The sequence below is a fragment of the Dendropsophus ebraccatus genome, chromosome 9 (genome assembly GCF_027789765.1).
Source record: "Dendropsophus ebraccatus isolate aDenEbr1 chromosome 9, aDenEbr1.pat, whole genome shotgun sequence".
Lineage (NCBI taxonomy): Eukaryota > Metazoa > Chordata > Amphibia > Anura > Hylidae > Dendropsophus > Dendropsophus ebraccatus.
Window position 1 is genome coordinate 120,293,145 of NC_091462.1, and position 18,287 is coordinate 120,311,431.

The window sequence follows — 18,287 nt, forward strand, 5'->3', positions numbered from 1 at the left end:
CTTCTTCTCAGGTCACATGACTCATGGTCGCTACGCTCCTTCCTCCTGTTCTGCGCAAGAGACAACTGAGAAGCCGACGTCACTGACCCCGCCCATAACGCTGTTATCGCCCCTCCCCCTTCTTTGAGGCAGCGGCGTGATGTCATCTATGTGTGATGTCGGGGCTGTGTGCGATGTCTGTGTGTGATGTCGGGGCTGTGTGCGATGTCTGTGTGCGATGTCTATGTGTGATGTCTGTGTGCCATGTCTATGTGTGATGTCTATGTGTGATGTCTGTGTGCCATGTCTATGTGTGATGTCTGTGTGCCATGTCTATGTGTGATGTCTGTGTGCCATGTCTATGTGTGATGTCTGTGTGCCATGTCTATGTGTGATGTCTATGTGTGATGTCTGTGTGCCATGTCTATGTGTGATGTCTGTGTGCCATGTCTATGTGTGATGTCGGGGCTGTGTGCGATGTCTATGTGTGATGTCGGGGCTGTGTGCGATGTCTATGTGTGATGTCGGGGCTGTGTGCGATGTCTATGTGTGATGTCGGGGCTGTGTGCGATGTCTATGTGTGATGTCGGGGCTGTGTGTGATGTCTATGTGCGATGTCTGTGTGTGATGTCTGTGTGCGATGTCTATGTGTGATGTCGGGGCTGTGTGCGATGTCTATGTGTGATGTCGGGGCTGTGTGCGATGTCTATGTGTGATGTCGGGGCTGTGTGCGATGTCTATGTGTGATGTCGGGGCTGTGTGTGATGTCGGGGCTGTGTGCGATGTCTATGTGTGATGTCGGGGCTGTGTGCGATGTCTATGTGTGATGTCGGGGCTGTGTGTGATGTCGGGGCTGTGTGTGATGTCGGGGCTGTGTGCGATGTCTGTGTGCGATGTCTATGTGCGATGTCGGGGCTGTGTGATGTCTATGTGCGATGTCTGTGTGCGATGTCTATGTGTGATGTCGGGGCTGTGTGCGATGTCTATGTGTGATGTCGGGGCTGTGTGTGATGTCGGGGCTGTGTGCGATGTCTATGTGCGATGTCTATGTGTGATGTCGGGGCTGTGTGCGATGTCTATGTGTGATGTCGGGGCTGTGTGCGATGTCTATGTGTGATGTCGGGGCTCTGTGTGATGTCGGGGCTGTGTGCGATGTCTGTGTGCGATGTCGGGGCTGTGTGCCATGTCTATGTGTGATGTCGGGGCTGTGTGCGATGTCTGTGTGCGATGTCTATGTGTGATGTCAGGGCTGTGTGCGATGTCTATGTGTGATGTCGGGGCTCTGTGCGATGTCTATGTGTGATGTCTGTGTGCCATGTCTATGTGTGATGTCGGGGCTGTGTGCGATGTCTATGTGTGATGTCGGGGCTGTGTGCCATGTCTATGTGTGATGTCGGGGCTGTGTGCCATGTCTATGTGTGATGTCGGGGCTGTGTGCGATGTCTATGTGTGATGTCTGTGTGCGATGCCTATGTGTGATGTCGGGGCTGTGTGCCATGTCTATGTGTGATGTCTATGTGTGATGTCTGTGTGTGATGTCTGTGTGCGATGTCTGTGTGCGATGTCGGGGCTGTGTGCGATGCCTATGTGTGATGTCTGTGTGCCATGTCTATGTGTGATGTCTATGTGTGATGTCTGTGTGTGATGTCTGTGTGCGATGTCTGTGTGCCATGTCTGTGTGCGATGTCTGTGTGCGATGTCGGGGCTGTGTGCGATGTCTATGTGTGATGTCGGGGCTGTGTGCGATGTCTATGTGTGATGTCGGGGCTGTGTGCCATGTCTATGTGTGATGTCGGGGCTGTGTGCGATGTCTGTGTGCGATGTCTATGTGCGATGTCGGGGCTGTGTGCGATGTCTATGTGCGATGTCTGTGTGCGATGTCTGTGTGCGATGTCTGTGTGATGTCGGGGCTGTGTGCGATGTCGGGGCTGTGTGCGATGTCTATGTGTGATGTCGGGGCTGTGTGCGATGTCTATGTGTGATGTCGGGGCTGTGTGCTATGTCTATGTGCGATGTCTATGTGTGATGTCGGGGCTGTGTGCTATGTCTGTGTGTGATGTCGGGGCTGTGTGCCATGTCTATGTGTGATGTCGGGGCTGTGTGCGATGTCTATGTGTGATGTCGGGGCTGTGTGCCATGTCTATGTGTGATGTCGGGGCTGTGTGCCATGTCTATGTGTGATGTCGGGGCTGTGTGCGATGTCTATGTGTGATGTCGGGGCTGTGTGCCATGTCTATGTGTGATGTCGGGGCTGTGTGCCATGTCTATGTGTGATGTCGGGGCTGTGTGCTATGTCTATGTGCGATGTCTATGTGTGATGTGGGGGCTGTGTGCTATGTCTATGTGTGATGTCGGGGCTGTGTGCCATGTCTATGTGTGATGTCGGGGCTGTGTGCCATGTCTATGTGTGATGTCTGTGTGCGAAATATAAGTAAAGACCCGGCTGATCTGACTACAGAGAATGAGGTCAGGACCTTAGAGCAAGAGGCGGCTGATCAGATGGGACCACCCGCTGGCCACACCCCACCTGCTGGCCACACCACACCCCACCCCACCCGCTGGCCACACCCCACCCCACCCGCTGGCCACACCCCACCCCACCCACTAAGATCTGTGCACAGGTAAAGTGAGAGCTCAGGTGAACAAGATGACCCATCCCCTCCCCCAGTAGCGTCCATGTGACTGCCACAATGAGGAAGTGACACACCACACAGGGAAATGCAGAACTAGACAGCTAGAGAGAAGCCAGAGGAGAGACTGCAATACAAGAGACAGCTAGAGAGGGAGCAGCCAGAGGAGAGACTGCAATACAAGAGACAGCTAGAGAGGGAGCAGCCAGAGGAGAGACTGCAATACAAGAGAAACCTGGAGAGAGCAGCCACAGGAGAGACTGCAGTACAAGAGACAGCTGGAGAGGGAGCAGCGACTGGAGAGACAGCTGCAGAGGGAGCAGCCACCAGAGAAACTGCAGTACAAGAGACAGCTGGAGAAAGCAGCTACAGAATAGACAGCTGGAAAGGGAGCAGCCACAGGAGAGACAGCTGGAAAGGGAGCAGCCACAAGAGAGACTGCAGTAGACAAGACAGTTGGAAAGATCACACCCTGAGACAGAGGTAAGTGAGTGCTAGTGTAGAAACTGGACAGAGACTGTTAGGTGCACCAGGGACCCTGGACACGGCCACAATACCATATAATAATGATGACAAACCATCCGGTCCACTGCCAGCTGTACCGCCCCGAGCCCATCGCCAACTATACCGTCCCGAGCCCATCGCCAACTATACCGTCCCGAGCCCATCGCCAACTATACCGTCCCGAGCCCATCACCAGCTGTACCGTCCCGAGCCCATCACCAGCTGTACCGTCCCGAGCCCATCGCCAACTATACCGTCCCGAGCCCATCGCTAACTATACCATCCCGAGCCCATCGCCAGCTGTACCGTCCCGAGCCCATCGCCAGCTGTACCGTCCCGAGCCCATCACCAACTATACCGTCCCGAGCCCATCGCTAACTATACCATCCCGAGCCCATCGCCAGCTGTACCGTCCCGAGCCCATCGCCAACTATACCGTCCCGAGCCCATCACCAACTATACCGTCCAGAGCCCATCGCCAACTATATCATCCCGAGCCCATCGCCAACTATACCGTCCCGAGCCCATCGCCAACTATACCGTCCCGAGCCCATCACCAACTATACCGTCCCAAGCCCATCGCCAACTATACCATCCCGAGCCCATCGCCAGCTGTACCGTCCCGAGCCCATCGCCAACTATACCATCCCGAGCCCATCGCCAACGATACCGTCCCGAGCCCATCGCCAACGATACCGTCCCGAGCCCATCACCAACTATACCGTCCCGAGCCCATCGCCAACTATACCGTCCCGAGCCCATCGCCAACTATACCGTCCCGAGCCCATCGCTAACTATACCGTCCCGAGCCCATCGCCAGCTGTACCGTCCCGAGCCCATCGCCAACTATACCGTCCCGAGCCCATCGCCAGCTGTACCGTCCCGAGCCCATCGCCAACTATACCGTCCCGAGCCCATCGCCAGCTGTACTGTCCCGAGCCCATCGCCAACTATACCGTCCCGAGCCCATCGCCAACTATACCGTCCCGAGCCCATCGCCGCCTGTACCGTCCCGAGCCCATCGCCGCCTGTACCGTCCCGAGCCCATCGCCGCCTGTACCGTCCCAAGCCCATCGCCGGCTGTACCGTCCCGAGCCCATCGCCGCCTGTACCGTCCCAAGCCCATCGCCGGCTGTACTGTTCCGAGTCTGGTGTCGGGTTTATGATCCAGAGCCCTGTTAAGTGAAACTAAATATGATCCGGACCTCAGTGATGGGTGGATGATCCTGACCTCAGCGATGGGTGGATGATCCTGCCCTCAGCGATGGGTGGATGATCCTGACCTCAGCGATGGGTGGATGATCCTGACCTCAGCGATGGGTGGATGATCCTGACCTCAGCGCACAGTGTGTGATCCTGACCTCAGCGATGGGTGGATGATCCTGACCTCAGCGATGGGTGGATGATCCTGACCTCAGCGATGGGTGGATGATCCTGACCTCAGCGATGGGTGGATGATCCTGACCTCAGCGCACAGTGTGTGATCCTGACCTCAGCGATGGGTGGATGATCCTGACCTCAGCGATGGGTGGATGATCCTGACCTCAGCGATGGGTGGATGATCCTGACCTCAGCTCACCGTGTGTGATCCTGACCTCAGCGCACAGTGTGTGATACTGACCACCAACCTACAGACATTACTAGAAAAACATGTCTGCTTTCTTCCAGAAACAGGCCTTCACTGTTCTAGTGAATGGCGCTGAACTGTAATACCACGCATGGCCTAAGGACAGGGTGGGTGCTGTTTTTGAAAGAAAGTAGCTGTGTTTTCTCTAATCTTAGAGAACCCCTTTAAGTTCGTAGCTTAGTAGTCTCAGTCTTTCTCACGCCGAGATTGTTCCTTTCAGGAGCTTCAATGAAGCTGGAAACCAGTTCCCGACTTGCTTGTTGTACCCCAGAGAAGGAAGGCTATCTGCTGAAGAAGGGAGGCCGCCCCGCATCCTACCACCGCCGCTGGTTCATGCTGTGCGGAAACTTGTTATTGTACTGGGAAAGGCAGGGAGACCCCCATCCGCTTGGTCTTGTATTGTTGGAGGGTAGCACCGTGACCCTTAGAAACTCCAAACTGGAATATGCCTTTTCTCTTTGCTCTGTTTCTCGTGTTTACAAGATGGCAGCCGAGAGCCAGCGGGAACTGGAGCTGTGGGTAAGGGCGTTACTTAGCGCCAACCTTGGCTATACCAAGGCCCTTCTTGGAGAGATGCGCATTCAGTACTTGGGCCTCACAAAGGGACACATTGAGTCGTCTTCTAAAAGCCAAACAGAAGAGGCCTGTGAGGAACCCCAATGGGAAGCGGAGTTTGGGGTCCTCCACCAATGGCTGGGAGAAGAGGTGGCCCGGCTGCAAGACACCGACCTTATAGACTTATCCTGAAATTAATACGGAAATCTTAAGATATTTACAAATAAAAGATGTTGCACCTGAGGCTTGGTGGGCAGCCGTGTAACCTGCAGGAGATAAGTCTCCATCATCCATTACCCACACTGACCAAACTAACATGACAGGGCTGGGGTGGGCATCTATCACACACACTGACATGACAGGGCCGGGGTGGGCGTCCATTACACACACTGACAGGGCTGGGGTGGGCGTCCATTACACACACTGACAGGGCCGGGGTGGCCTTCCATTACACACATTGACATGACAGGGCCGGGGTAGGCATCTATCACACACACTGACAGGGCCGGGGTGGGCGTCCATTACACACACTGACAGGGCCGGGGTGGGCTTCCATTACACACACTGACAGGGCCGGGGTAGGCATCTATCACACACACTGACAGGGCCGGGGTGGGCGTCCATTACACACACTGACAGGGCCGGGGTGGGCTTCCATTACACACACTGACAGGGCCGGGGTAGGCATCTATCACACACACTGACAGGGCCGGGGTGGGCGTCCATTACACACACTGACAGGGCCGGGGTGGGCTTCCATTACACACACTGACATGACAGGGCCGGGGTAGGCATCTATCACACACACTGACAGGGCCGGGGTGGGCGTCCATTACACACACTGACAGGGCTGGGGTGGGCGTCCATTACACACACTGACATCCATTGCATGACAGCCATATATGGGAATCTATTATCAGGGCCCCAACATGGCACATCATCTTACAGGGTAAATGGAGGCCACCCAAGGCCATGACCTCTGACCTGTGGCTCTCCAGGTCCTACACTGCGTGTTTCAGGGCATGCTGGGAGTTGTAGTTTTGTCCGAGGTTGCAGATCTCACAGAGTCCTCCTTACAGCTGGTGTTTCTGCTCCCCCTCCTATGCACACACACTTTAAATGACTGTGCACATTAAAGGAGAAGTCTGGCAAAATGTAATGTAATATGAAAGTATTGTGTTGTGTTGCCGCCCAAAAGTTATACAAATCCCCAATATACACTTACTACAGGAAAGTGCTTTTTTCCCTGCACTGACTACTGCATCAAGGTCTCACTTATCCAGGAAGTGACGTCATCACGTTATCCAGGAAGTGACGTCACCACGTTATCCAGGAAGTGACGTCACCACGTTATCCAGGAAGTGACGTCACCACGTTATCCAGGAAGTGACGTCACCACGTTATCCAGGAAGTGACGTCACCACGTTATCCAGGAAGTGACGTCACCACGTTACCCAGGAAGTGACGTCACCACGTTACCCAGGAAGTGACGTCACCACGTTATCCAGGAAGTGACGTCACCACGTTATCCAGGAAGTGACGTCCCCACGTTATCCAGGAAGTGACGTCACCACGTTATCCAGGAAGTGACATCACCATGTTACCATATTACCCAGGAAGTGACGTCACCACGTTATCCAGGAAGTGACGTCACCACGTTATCCAGGAAGTGACGTCCCCACGTTATCCAGGAAGTGAGACCTTGATGCAGTAGTAAGTGCAGGGAGAAAGCCCTTTATAAGCATTTCCCGTAATAAGTGTATATTGGGGATCTGTATAACTTTTGGGGGGCAATACAATACTTTAATAAAGATTTTAGCCAAACTTCTCCTTTAATTCTTTCCCTGAGATCTGGTAACAATGATGTCTGGAGCCCCGCCCCACATCACATGGTCAGTCTACCCCCACAAATCAACAGGTATGGCCAGCTACAATGTATAGTGTTATTAGGGGCAGGGCTGATCGAGGATAGCTATCCGGTACACTGGGGGCATCTGGGCTAATAAGAGAATAGACAGCTGTCCGGTACACTGGGGGCATCTGGGCTAATAAGAGAACAGACAGCTGTCCGGTACACTGGGGGCATCTGGGCTAATAGAGAACAGACAGCTGTCCGGTACACTGGGGGGCATCTGGGCTAATAGAGAACAGACAGCTGTCCGGTACACTGGGGGGCATCTGGGCTAATAAGAGAACAGACAGCTGTCCGGTACACTGGGGGCATCTGGGCTAATAGAGAACAGACAGCTGTCCGGTACACTGGGGGGCATCTGGGCTAATAAGAGAACAGACAGCTGTCCGGTACACTGGGGGCATCTGGGCTAATAGAGAACAGACAGCTGTCCGGTACACTGGGGGGCATCTGGGCTAATAAGAGAACAGACAGCTATCCGGTACACTGGGGGCATCTGGGCTAATAGAGAACAGACAGCTGTCCGGTACACGGGGGCATCTGGGCCAATGAAGAATGATGGGGACAAGGGGCAAAATAACATATGACACATGAAGACTTCCTGTCCTGGGTGGGCCACCTTTCTTCCCCTTGCTGGACAGGTACAAGGTTGGTTACATATTTTACACCGTCTGGTGGAGAGAACCTTGTAACATAACATGAAGTCTGTGACCTTGGACCCCACTGGTCCCCAAAACAAGACCCTCCAGCAGAGATTCCAGGTGCAGGAACATAACATGGAAAGATCAGGTCCAATCTCAGCCGCAGCCTGTGACTCCCATCATGCCGTGTGTCCATCAGGCATGTGCTGCTCCTCCATGCGGCCGCATTCAGCCATGACCCCAGCCTACCCTACTAGTCGGAGACGTGGACCACCTCACGGGGGCAGCCCACCCTCACAACACAACAGAGGACACACGGCTCTGGGTTATACTGTGTAATGATGTCAGAGGATGAGGCGGGACACAAGTCACCCCATTTCCACATGGAACCCCAAATCCTCACAGGTTCAGAGTATTAAATATAATCCAGTTCCAATCTTCAGTGCAGGAGAGAACGGAGATGTGGAGCTGTAACGAAATGTATCATGCAGGACATACAGGGAGGAACATCGTCTGAAAACAAACGGTGGAGCGGAGGGAGGAGCTCAGGGGAAGGGGAGGAACTCATAAGGGAAGAGGGAGGAGCTCATGAGGGGTGGACCTTATGAGCTCCTCCCTCTGCCCATCCCTGACAAGGGGGCAGAGAAGGGGTGGAATGTTATAAGAGGGGCGGGGCAGAGGAAGGAGTTCATAATGGATGAAGCGGATAAAGAAGCTCATGGGGGCAGCAGAAGAGTTCATTTTAAGGGGTTGGGGCAGAGGGAGGAGCTCGTTCTAAGGAGTTGGACAGAGGGAGGAGCTCATTCTAAGGGGTGGAGCACAGGGAGGATCTCGTTCTAAGGGGTGGAGCACAGGGAAGATCTCGTTCTAAGGGGTGGAGCACAGGGAGGATCTCGTTCTAAGGGGTGGGAAAAAGGGAGAATGCTCAAAATGAAGCACTGAGCACACAGAAAAATACTGTAAGGTATTAGGTGGAAGCAGCTCATAGTGAAGGGATAGGAGCAGAAGTCCAAAGGGTGGGGCATAGGAAGGAGGAGCATAGTATAAGGGGTGGGGCAGAAGGAGGAGCATACTATAAGGGGTGGGACAGAAGGAGGAGCATACAGTAAGGGGTGGGGCAGAAAGAAGAACATAATAGACGGGGGGAGGGGAGTGGTCACTCACAATGGGGGGGGGGAGCAGAGGAAGCTCAAGATATGCAGTGATGAATACATTACAGATCAGCCTCTCAGCATAAATCAGGTCTCGCCTTATAGACCGACATAAATATACATGTATGTACAAGAGTCTTAGGTCCATATAGTCCCGTGTTCTGTATTTGGATTGCTCAGTCTTTGAAGACAAAACCATCTTAGAATCACTTAAAAACAGAAAGCGACATAACCAAAATATATACAACTAAAGGTGAAATGTGGGGGAGGGGCATGCACCGAGGGAGGAGGACCAGGCATCTCAGGAGAGGAACTCAAGTGCAATCCCTCAAACAATTGTAAACATGGACCTTCCATTCATTTCAATGTGGAGTGCAAAATGCAGCAACTGCTTCCTGTCTGTCCGTGAGGAACCGCCATGGGCACAACACAGGGCCCCGCATACACCAAGAGGATGAATAGCAGATGCTTCCTGTCTGTCCATGAGGAACCGCCATGGGCATATCACAGGGCCCCGCATACACCAGGAGGATGAACACAGCAGCTGCTTCTTGTCCGTCCACGAGGCACCGCAGGGGCATGCAGCAGCAAAAAAATAAAGATAACAGGTCAAAGGCCGATGAACAGTGTTACTCCCCTGAAAAGACCATGAAGTTAGGGCCACTATCCACAGGGGCCCCCAGGGGCAGTGGGGGAGACTGAAGCTATAGGCCAGGAGGGATGGGGGGGGAGGCTTCCAGTTTGAAGATTTCCTATGACAACAAAAAGGGCTTTGGCGTCCCCTGGTCCTGCCTGGGATATAGGGCACAGCAGGGAAACATGGTCACAGGATACAGACAGGGTCACACATGTCCTATCTGACACAGTCCATAAGACTCTAGAATGACTCTCGTGGCCCATCAGAAATAGGTGTCATGGGCTGCACTGCTGTCGGCGGCCCCGGGGCCACTGGTACGTGGAGAGTCTGCTGTAGATGAAGACTCTTTGCGCCTAAAGGAAAATTTCCTCTCCTTCTTCTGTCTGACCTCAGCTTTCTCCTTCTCTTTCTGCACTCGCTTCTCCTCCTTCTCTTTCTGTTTTTCCCGCTCTCTCTCCTTCCTCCGTTCTTCTCGCTCCTCCTTCTCTCTTTTCTTTTCTCGTTCACGCTCTTCTTTCTCTCTTTTCTTCTCCTGCTCTCTTTGCTTCTCCTTGCCTTTCTTGTTCACCTCTTTGGGTGGTCCGAGAGGAGCCTTGTTGGAGGTGGGTGAGGGTAACACAGGGTGAAGTCCCTCAGACACCACCATGGATTCAGGCTGGACAGCGAGCGCTGGTGTCGCTGGTGGTGACGGACGTCGGAGGCTCGTCAGGCTTAGCCGACTGCCACTGAGGGTGGGATTGAGACGTAACTTCTCCTCATAGATCTGTCTGGCTCCGTGTAGACGTCGTGAGGGTCGGTACTGTAACTCCCCTCGGTTCTCCCTCCATTTCCGTAATTGAGTGTTGCTCTCTCTCTCTATTAAAGCATCGGTGACAGGAAGTGAACTCACCTGTGGAAACAAAGATCAGTGAAGACCTGCCCAGAAAATTGAGCCCCCTCCCCCCCTCACGTCCAATGAGAGGCGATGGGGGGGGCAGACCTCTCGGTGGGGAGCGACGGGTGGGGCAGACCCCTCGGTAGGGGAGCGGCGGGTGGGGCAGACCCCTCGGTAGGGGAGCGGCGGGTGGGGCAGACCCCTCGGTAGGGGAGCGGCGGGTGGGGCAGACCCCTCGGTAGGGGAGCGGCGGGTGGAGCAGACCCCTCGGTAGGGGAGCGGCGGGTGGGGCAGACCCCTCGGTAGGGGAGCGGCGGGTGGGGCAGACCCCTCGGTAGGGGAGCGGCGGGTGGGGCAGACCCCTCGGTAGGAGAGCGGCGGGTGGGGCAGACCCCTCGGTGTGAAAAGCGACGGCTGGGGCAGACCCCTCGGTGTGGGGAGCGACGGCTGGGGCAGACCCCTCGGTGTGGGGAGCGACGGCTGGGGCAGACCCCTCGGTGTGGGGAGCGACGGCTGGGGCAGACCCCTCGGTGTGGGGAGCGACGGCTGGGGCAGACCCCTCGGTGTGGGGAGCGACGGCTGGGGCAGACCCCTCGGTGTGGGGAGCGACGGCTGGGGCAGACCCCTCGGTGTGGGGAGCGACGGCTGGGGCAGACCCCTCGGTGTGGGGAGCGACGGCTGGGGCAGACCCCTCGGTGTGGGGAGCGACGGCTGGGGCAGACCCCTCGGTGTGGGGAGCGACGGCTGGGGCAGACCCCTCGGTGTGGGGAGCGACGGCTGGGGCAGACCCCTCGGTGTGGGGAGCGACGGCTGGGGCAGACCCCTCGGTGTGGGGAGCGACGGCTGGGGCAGACCCCTCGGTGTGGGGAGCGACGGCTGGGGCAGACCCCTCGGTGTGGGGAGCGACGGCTGGGGCAGACCCCTCGGTGTGGGGAGCGACGGCTGGGGCAGACCCCTCGGTGTGGGGAGCGACGGCTGGGGCAGACCCCTCGGTGTGGGGAGCGACGGCTGGGGCAGACCCCTCGGTGTGGGGAGCGACGGCTGGGGCAGACCCCTCGGTGTGGGGAGCGACGGCTGGGGCAGACCCCTCGGTGTGGGGAGCGACGGCTGGGGCAGACCCCTCGGTGTGGGGAGCGACGGCTGGGGCAGACCCCTCGGTGTGGGGAGCGACGGCTGGGGCAGACCCCTCGGTGTGGGGAGCGACGGCTGGGGCAGACCCCTCGGTGTGGGGAGCGACGGCTGGGGCAGACCCCTCGGTGTGGGGAGCGACGGCTGGGGCAGACCCCTCGGTGTGGGGAGCGACGGCTGGGGCAGACCCCTCGGTGTGGGGAGCGACGGCTGGGGCAGACCCCTCGGTGTGGGGAGCGACGGCTGGGGCAGACCCCTCGGTGTGGGGAGCGACGGCTGGGGCAGACCCCTCGGTGTGGGGAGCGACGGCTGGGGCAGACCCCTCGGTGTGGGGAGCGACGGCTGGGGCAGACCCCTCGGTGTGGGGAGCGACGGCTGGGGCAGACCCCTCGGTGTGGGGAGCGACGGCTGGGGCAGACCCCTCGGTGTGGGGAGCGACGGCTGGGGCAGACCCCTCGGTGTGGGGAGCGACGGCTGGGGCAGACCCCTCGGTGTGGGGAGCGACGGCTGGGGCAGACCCCTCGGTGGGGAGCGACGGCTGGGGCAGACCCCTCGGTGGGGAGCGACGGCTGGGGCAGACCCCTCGGTGTGGGGAGCGACGGCTGGGGCAGACCCCTCGGTGTGGGGAGCGACGGCTGGGGCAGACCCCTCGGTGTGGGGAGCGACGGCTGGGGCAGACCCCTCGGTGTGGGGAGCGACGGCTGGGGCAGACCCCTCGGTGTGGGGAGCGACGGCTGGGGCAGACCCCTCGGTGTGGGGAGCGACGGCTGGGGCAGACCCCTCGGTGTGGGGAGCGACGGCTGGGGCAGACCCCTCGGTGTGGGGAGCGACGGCTGGGGCAGACCCCTCGGTGTGGGGAGCGACGGCTGGGGCAGACCCCTCGGTGTGGGGAGCGACGGCTGGGGCAGACCCCTCGGTGTGGGGAGCGACGGCTGGGGCAGACCCCTCGGTGTGGGGAGCGACGGCTGGGGCAGACCCCTCGGTGGGGAGCGACGGCTGGGGCAGACCCCTCGGTGGGGAGCGACGGCTGGGGCAGACCCCTCGGTGGGGAGCGACGGCTGGGGCAGACCCCTCAGTGTGGAAAGCGACGGCTGGGGCAGACCCCTCGGTGTGGGGAGCGACGGCTGGGGCAGACCCCTCGGTGGGGAGCGACGGCTGGGGCAGACCCCTCAGTGTGGAAAGCGACGGCTGGGGCAGACCCCTCGCTGGGGGACCCACGGGTGGGGCAGACCCCTCACCTCAGGGAGCAGAACGTCCTCCTGCATACAGTGTACCGGGAGGCTCCGCAGCTTCTCCATTGTCTCGTACATCCCCTGACAGCTCCGCAGTTTGTCCACGGAGCCCAGGGTGTGCTTCAGTAAGACCAGCCCCACACGAAACACAATCTTCACTCCTGCAAGAGAAGAAGGTGTCAGTCAGTTGTATATGAGGGTATGACACAGCCCCCTATAGTGCAGACCCCTTATACCTTCACAGAAGAACATATCCCACACACGGAGCACTGAGGCCCAGGGTAATGTGCGGGAGAAGATGCACATAAACCACTCCGTCATGTACAAGATGGGGTCAATCTTAAATTTCTTCAGATGTCTGTACGCCATGGGGCAAACCCTGCGCAACAGGGCAAAGAAAATCTCTCCATCCAGCTGTATAGCTTCCTAAAGAGAAGAAGAAAGGGTTACTCACAGGCACTGACATGGAGGAGGAGGAGCGGGGACTGACAGTGACTGACAGAGGAGGAGGAGGAGGGACTGACAGGCACTGACATTAAGGAGGATGAGCAGGGACTGACAGGCACTGACATTAAGGAGGATGAGCAGGGACTGACAGACAGGAGGAGCAGGGACTGACAGACAGGAGGAGCAGGGACTGACAGGCACTGACATAGAGGAGGAGCAGGGACTGACAGGCACTGACATGGAGGAGGAGCAGGGACTGACAGGCACTGACATGGAGGAGGAAGAGCTGGGACTGACAGTGACCGACTTGGAGGAGGAGGAGGAGCAGGGACGGACAGGCTCTGACATTTAGGTGGAGGAGGAGCAGGGACTGACAGGCACTGACATGGAGGAAGAGCTGGGACTGACAGGCACTGACATGGAGGAAGAGCTGGGACGGACAGGCACTGACATGGAGGAAGAGCTGGGACTGACAGGCACTGACATGGAGGAAGAGCTGGGACTGACAGGCACTGACATGGAGGAAGAGCTGGGACTGACAGGCACTGACATGGAGGAAGAGCTGGGACTGACAGGCACTGACATGGAGGAAGAGCTGGGACTGACAGACACTGACAGAGGAAGGGCGACTGACAGGCACTGACTTGGAGCAGGAGCGAGAACTGACAGGAGCGTCAATGGACAAGACGGGGAAGACAGGCACTGACATGTAGGAGGAGCAGGGGACTGACAGGTTCTGACATGTAGGAGGAGCAGGGGACTGACAGGCATTGACATGTAGGAGGAGCAGGGGACTGACAGGCATTGACATGTAGGAGGAGCAGGGGACTGACAGGCATTGACATGTAGGAGGAGCAGGGGACTGACAGGCATTGACATGTAGGAGGAGCAGGGGACTGACAGGCATTGACATGTAGGAGGAGCAGGGGACTGGTAGACACTGACATGCAGGAGGAGGAAAAGCAGGGACTGACAGGAGGGGCAATGGACAGACAAGACGGGGAGACAGGCACTGACATTAACCCCTTCAGGACCAGGCTAATTTTCGTTTTTGCATTTTCATTTTTCCCTCCTTGTGCTTAAAAGGCCATGGCACTTGCATTTTTACACCTACAGACCCGCATGAGCCCTTATTTTTTGCGTCACTAATTGTACTTTGCAATGACAGGCTGAACTTTTGCATAAAATCGTTTTTACGCTGTGTGTCCGATGGGAAAACTGACATGTTATATATGTTCCTCAAGTCGGTACGATTACAACGATATGTAACATGTATAACTTTTATATTGCATCTGATGGCCGGTAAAAAATTCAAACCATCGTTACCGAATATACGTTCCTTGCAATCGCTCCATTCCCCGGCTTATAGCGCTTTTATCTTTTGGTCTATGGGGCTGTGTCAGGTGTCATTGTTTGCGCCATGATGTGTCCTTTCTATCGGTACCTTGATTGCGCATATACGACTTTTTGATCGCTTTTTATTACAATTTTTCTGGATTTGATGCGACCAAAAATGCGCAATTTTGCACTTTGGAATTTTTTTGCGCTTATCAGGAATGTGATTAATAGTTCGGGTGATTACACACGCGGCGATAGCAAACATGTTTATTTATTAATAACCTGGGAAAAGGGGGGTGATTCTGACTTTTATTAGGGGAGGGGATTTTTATTAATAACATCACTTTTTTTTTTTACTTTTACACTTATACTAGAAGCCCCCCCTAAGGTTAGAGTTATTCCCCCCCTGGGGTTAGAGTTATTCCCCCCCTGGGGTTAGAGTTATTCCCCCTGGGGTTAGAGTTATTCCTCCCCTGGGAATAGGGTTATTCCCCCTGGGGTTAGAGTTATTCCCCCCCTGGGGTTAGGGTTATTCCCCCTGGGGTTAGAGTTATTCCCCCCTGGGGTTAGAGTTATTCCCCCCCTGGGGTTAGGGTTATTCCCCCCCTAAGGTTAGAGTTATTCCCCCCCTGGGGTTAGAGTTATTCCCCCCCTGGGGTTAGAGTTATTCCCCCTGGGGTTAGAGTTATTCCTCCCCTGGGAATAGGGTTATTCCCCCTGGGGTTAGAGTTATTCCCCCCCTGGGGTTAGGGTTATTCCCCCTGGGGTTAGAGTTATTCCCCCCTGGGGTTAGGGTTATTCCCCCCTGGGGTTAGGGTTATTCCCCCCCTGGGGTTAGGGTTATTCCCCCCTGGGGTTAGGGTTATTCCCCCCCTGGGGTTAGGGTTATTCCCCCCTGGGGTTAGGGTTATTCCCCCCCTGGGGTTAGGGTTATTCCTCCCCTGGGGTTAGGGTTATTCCCCCCTGGGGTTAGAGTTATTCTCCCCCTGGGGTTAGAGTTATTCCCCCTGGGGTTAGGGTTATTCCTCCCCTGGGGTTAGGGTTATTCCTCCCTTGGGGTTAGGGTTATTCCTCCCCTGGGGTTAGGGTTATTCCTCCCCTGGGGTTAGGGTTATTCCCCCTGGGGGACTTCTAGTATGAGTGCACGGATCACTCATTGATCTATGCTGTATATACTTACACTCATTTGCTTTCAGCTGCTGCAACTGAAAACTGAAAACTGAGTGCCGAGCCAGGATCAGCGCCATCTTGGCAGAGACCCCGGCCGGCACCACACACGGAGATTGCTCCTCCGGGATAACGTCCCAGGGGAGCGATCTCCGCCACTAGACACCAGGGAAGCGCTGGATCCGGTAATCGGATGCAGCTGTCATCTTTGACAGCTACATCTGATTACCTTATTAGCGGGCACAGCGATCGGACCGTGCCCGCTAATAGCCGCGGCCCTGGGCTACATAAGGCACCCGGGACCACGGCGGTTCAGAGCGGGGCCGCCGCGCTGCCCCGCTCTGAACGCCCACACCCGCGCGAGGACGTACAGTTACGTCCTTGTGCGGGAAAGGGTTAAAGAACAAGTCCGGCAAAAAATGTTATTAAAGTATTGTATTGGCCCTCAAAAGTTAAACAAATCCCCAATATAGACTTATTACTGGAAATACTTACAAAGTGCTTTTTTCCCTGCACTTACTACTGCATCAAGGCTTCAACTTCCTGGATAACATGGTGATGTCACTTCCTGGATAACATGGCAATGTCACTTCCTGGATAACATGGTGATGTCACTTCCTGGATAACATGGCAATGTCACTTCCTGGGTAATATGGTGATGTCACTTCCTGGATAACATGGCAATGTCACTTCCTGGGTAACATGGTGATGTCACTTCCTGGATAATATGGTGATGTCACTTCCTGGATAACATGGCAATGTCACTTCCTGGGTAACATGGTGATGTCACTTCCTGGATAACACGATGATGTCACTTCCTGGATAACATGGTGATGTCACTTCCTGGATAATATGGTGATGTCACTTCCTGGATAACATGGCAATGTCACTTCCTGGGTAACATGGTGATGTCACTTCCTGGATAACACGATGATGTCACTTCCTGGATAACATGGTGATGTCACTTCCTGGATAACACGGTGATGTCACTTCCTGGATAACACGATGATGTCACTTCCTGGATAACATGGTGATGTCACTTCCTGGATAACACGATGATGTCACTTCCTGGATAACACAGTGATGTCACTTCCTGGATAACACGATGATGTCACTTCCTGGATAACATGGTGATGTCACTTCCTGGATAACACGGTGAGGTCACTTCCTGGATAGCACGGTGAGGTCACTTCCTGGATAATATGGCAATGTCACTTCCTGGATAACATGGCAATGTCACTTCCTGGATAACATGGGGACGTCACAAAGACTTGCACATAGTAATGGGTTTTAGCACCTGGCATAGTATCTTATATGCTTGTTAGGAAGCATGCTTTAGCCTAAGACATATGCTGATCCTAGTATGTGAGAAAACTGGTGTCGTGTGCATACTGTAACCAAGACCCCCTCTCCATGCGGTCTTATATCAGATTAGTGAAAATATTGGTTAATCATATAAAGATGTTACATAGATAAATTACTCCATCACTGCCATCATCCTTTCCAGCAGCCACAGCCAGCACAGCTCTGGGAGTCGTGACATCACCATGTTATCTAGGAAGTGACGTCACCGTGCTATCCAGGAAGTGACGTCACCGTGCTATCCAGGAAATGACATTACCATATTATCCAGGAAATGACATTACCATGTTATCCAGGAAGTGACATCACCATGTTATCCAGGAAGTGACAGCGCCATGTTATCCAGGAAGTGACGTTGCCATGTTATCCAGGAAGTGACATCACCATGTTATCCAGGAAGTGAAATCACCATGTTATCCAGGAAGTGACAGCGCCATGTTATCCAGGAAGTGACAGCGCCATGTTATCCAGGAAGTGACAGCGCCATGTTATCCAGGAAGTGACAGCGCCATGTTATCCAGGAAGTGACAGCGCCATGTTATCCAGGAAGTGACAGCGCCATGTTATCCAGGAAGTGACAGCACCATGTTATCCAGGAAGGGACATTACCATGTTACCATGAAGCCTTGATGCAGTAGTAAGTGCAGGAAAAAAGCCCTTTATACGCATTTCCCGTAATAAGTGTATATTGGGGATTTGTATAACTTTTGGGGGGCAATATAATACTTTAATGGTGCGTTCACACCTACAGGATCTGCAGCTGATTTTCTGCAGCAGATTTCATTTAAATAACTGAACTGAGCATCAAATCTGCTGCAGATCCTGTAGGTGTGAACGCACCCTTATAAAGATTTTCCTTAAGGGGAGCGGGGGACTGACAGGCAATGATATGTAGGAGGAGCAGGGACTGACAGGCACTGACATGTAGGAGGAGCAGGGGACTGACAGGCAATGATATGTAGGAGAAGCGGGGGACTGACAGGCACTGACATGTAGGAGGAGCGGGGGACTGACAGGCAATGATATGTAGGAGAAGCGGGGGACTGACAGGCACTGACATGTAGGAGGAGCGGGGGACTGACAGGTACTGACATGTAGGAGAA

The 18,287-nt window shown here is 55.3% G+C and overlaps 1 protein-coding gene across 1 annotated transcript in view; it reads right to left on the reverse strand.

The window, feature by feature from the left end:
* Positions 1 to 8,168: 8,168 nt before the first annotated feature.
* The window catches only part of TBC1D10B (TBC1 domain family member 10B), a 45,907-nt gene continuing 35,788 nt past the window's right edge, over positions 8,169 to 18,287 (reverse strand). The window contains exons 7-9 of the mRNA XM_069984751.1: positions 13,107 to 13,296; positions 12,877 to 13,031; positions 8,169 to 10,525 (exon numbers count right to left, since the gene is read on the reverse strand). Of these exons, the coding sequence (XP_069840852.1) occupies positions 9,899 to 10,525; positions 12,877 to 13,031; positions 13,107 to 13,296 (972 nt within the window). The 3' untranslated portion in view covers positions 8,169 to 9,898. The remainder of the gene's footprint in view (positions 10,526 to 12,876; positions 13,032 to 13,106; positions 13,297 to 18,287) is intronic.